The 2500-nt window shown below is 51.9% G+C and overlaps 2 protein-coding genes across 2 annotated transcripts in view; one reads left to right on the top strand and one right to left on the bottom strand.

Moving 5' to 3' along the window:
• LOC125954912 (uncharacterized) overlaps window positions 1–1933 on the bottom strand; it is a 4933-nt gene extending 3000 nt beyond the window's left edge. The window contains exons 1-4 of the mRNA XM_049685590.1: window positions 1019–1933; window positions 697–800; window positions 502–621; window positions 1–424 (exon numbers count right to left, since the gene is read on the bottom strand). The exon at window positions 1–424 is cut by the window's left edge and continues 773 nt beyond it. Coding sequence (XP_049541547.1) covers window positions 1–424; window positions 502–621; window positions 697–800; window positions 1019–1103 — 733 coding nt within the window. The 5' untranslated portion in view covers window positions 1104–1933. The remainder of the gene's footprint in view (window positions 425–501; window positions 622–696; window positions 801–1018) is intronic.
• A 93-nt stretch (window positions 1934–2026) lies between these two features.
• LOC125954916 (26S proteasome regulatory subunit 7) overlaps window positions 2027–2500 on the top strand; it is a 1886-nt gene continuing 1412 nt past the window's right edge. The window contains exons 1-3 of the mRNA XM_049685594.1: window positions 2027–2274; window positions 2338–2375; window positions 2462–2500. The exon at window positions 2462–2500 is cut by the window's right edge and continues 135 nt beyond it. Coding sequence (XP_049541551.1) covers window positions 2199–2274; window positions 2338–2375; window positions 2462–2500 — 153 coding nt within the window. The 5' untranslated portion in view covers window positions 2027–2198. The remainder of the gene's footprint in view (window positions 2275–2337; window positions 2376–2461) is intronic.

Raw genomic sequence — 2500 nt, 5'->3', positions numbered from 1 at the left:
TTTCGTCGCTCACCAGTGGGCGCCGTTCATCTTCATCTTCCGCATCGGACCGTACTCCCGTCGTTACCGGGCACTCTTCATCTTCATCCTCATCTTCGCCCGAGGATAGTGGCAACGGTGGTACCGAAACTGGTGCTGCACCTTCCTGCCCCAGATTGCACTTATCGCTAGCCGTGATCGCATCATCGAAGGCTGAATCGGAAAACAGCAGCGTAGGTTCCTCAGCGCTAACCGTTTGTTCGACTGTTGCCGTAACAGCCGTACTACGCTGCTCCGACCGCTCGTCGTCCGGATCATCGTTCGGATCGAACTCATCGTAGGTCGATGTCAGGGGATCGCTTCGGCGCGTGCAGTAAGAATCATGGCGATGATCGACAGCCAGCTGATACGTTTCGATCTTATCCAACAAATTGTCGGTCGAAAGCTGTGTGCCGAAGAGCAAAGTTGGCGATGAGAACAGAAACCCCCAAGGCATGCTTTGTCATGCAAGACGAAACTTACATTGTTGGGACTGGAAGGTACCACGGCACATGGTACGGACGAATCGAGAGCGTTCAATGCCTTCAGTATTGGGTATTCGGTGGAAATCACCTCTTGAATAATGTCTCCATCTTTGAATTTCTGCAACAAAGAAGCATGATTCCGTGAGTCAGTTGCCGAACACTAACAGCCAGCCAGACGCCGCAGGTAACGTACTTTGAATTTGCCACTTTTCTTTTTGCAAAAGATGCAGACACCCAACATGAACGAACCGATACCGATGCAGGTCAGCAGCCCGATGATCACCACATTATCTTGACCTGCAGATGGCACCAAAGCGGAAGAAGAGAACCGTACGCATTGAAAAGGATTCATGCTCTAGGCGCCTGCTTTATGTAAGCGCCGACTACTAAGGATGCTAGTGACGACGTGATGATGGTGCAACGATCATTGCTGCTCGCTACCGTACAACTTTGTCGTGCCAAGTTGACGTTTGACTGCAGTTGCACCGCGCCATGCATGTACCTGCGATGCTTACCTGAGTATCGGTACGGTATCGGAATGGCACTGCACACATGCAGTATCCCGGTGGATAGGTATATACTTGATAAAATGCTTCTCATATTGCTATCCTGAGCAGACCTGCTGCATGGAAGGATGGCTGGTGCTGGTGGTGCTGCTGCATTCGATGCTGAATGCCGTCGTGCATTCGCTTATCCGATGATTTACGCAGAGTATTCCACTCGTTCGCTGGCCACATTGATAGCCAGCATACCCTTCTTAAAGCAGACACCCCCCAACCAGCAGTCGCGACCCGTATTCGCACGATTTAGAATGGAAAGGATTTCTTTTCTCTTAAACGCTCAGAGGCTGCTACCTGCTGCTGCTGCTGCTGCTGCTGTTGCGGTTGATGAATGACACATCCACGGTGTTGCAACTACCGTTCGCTTTCGGCTGCTTTTCTGTACCGTTTGGCTACGCTCGTCGCAGCGTGACGATCATTTGCGTTCATCAAAAAGACGGCAACCCGTAGCACCGTGGCGCCAGCTCATTAGGGATTACAGGCGCACCAGCAGAAGGAAAACGGGGACGGCGTCCAGCTAACAGCAGCTGGAGGTGCAGGAGCATCGTCTCGGGCGAGCGAGCGAAGGGACACACTTTGTTTTCTAGATCATTGTCTTCCTGCGCCACTCCGTCGAAAGGGTTTTCCCGGGCACTAGAACGTGGCACGCACTTTCCTCAGCATCGGCCGTCCTTTAACGACCACGGGTTGTTTGATCGCAAGTTGCTAAGCGCGAGGTGCACGAGAGAAAAACGAGTTTTTAGTGTTTTTTCGTTTTGCTGCTCCGTTTTTTGCTGCTAAGGCCGAGTCCACATCAAGCACTCGAACAGCGACGACGAAAAACGGAAGGCGTTCGGATTGTAGCTCTCTTTTTCACAGGACCAAAGAAAATCGAGTTAAACGCCATGTTTTCGAGCGGCCTAAACTACCGCTCGCAGTTTTCGAGCGCAACTTGCGTGCAAGTGTCATTTCACACACACACGCACATACACGCGTTGACACTTCTGCTGCGTGAACTGCTCGTCATCGCTGGTGGAAATTCGGCGAACTCATCGTTAAAGCGGACAAACAAACGCAAATTTTCCACTACCGTGCCACGATTTTCCGTTATTTCGTTCCTTGTTAGCCTGAGAGGGACCCCAACGATTGCGCCAGCATGCCGGACCATCTGGGAGATGATATGCGTAAGGTGAAGCTGGCCGACAACAAGGAGGCCGAACCCGAAATCGAAGGTAAGCCCGGACGCCATAAACCGATTGTGTACAGCTAACACCCGCCTTCCCTCCGCCCTATAGCTCTCGATGAGGTCGATATTGAGCTGCTGAAAACCTACGTAAGTACCGCGGTGAAACCGATCCTGTGGGAAAGTGCGCGAACTGATGCATCTGGAAACGGTTTGCTCCACCCTCTCCTCAACAGGGTCAAGGGCAGTACCACAAGGCGATCAAACAGATCGAG

This window comes from Anopheles darlingi, chromosome 3 (assembly GCF_943734745.1).
Source record: "Anopheles darlingi chromosome 3, idAnoDarlMG_H_01, whole genome shotgun sequence".
Lineage (NCBI taxonomy): Eukaryota > Metazoa > Arthropoda > Insecta > Diptera > Culicidae > Anopheles > Anopheles darlingi.
This window is presented reverse-complemented; position numbering and strand designations above follow the sequence as displayed.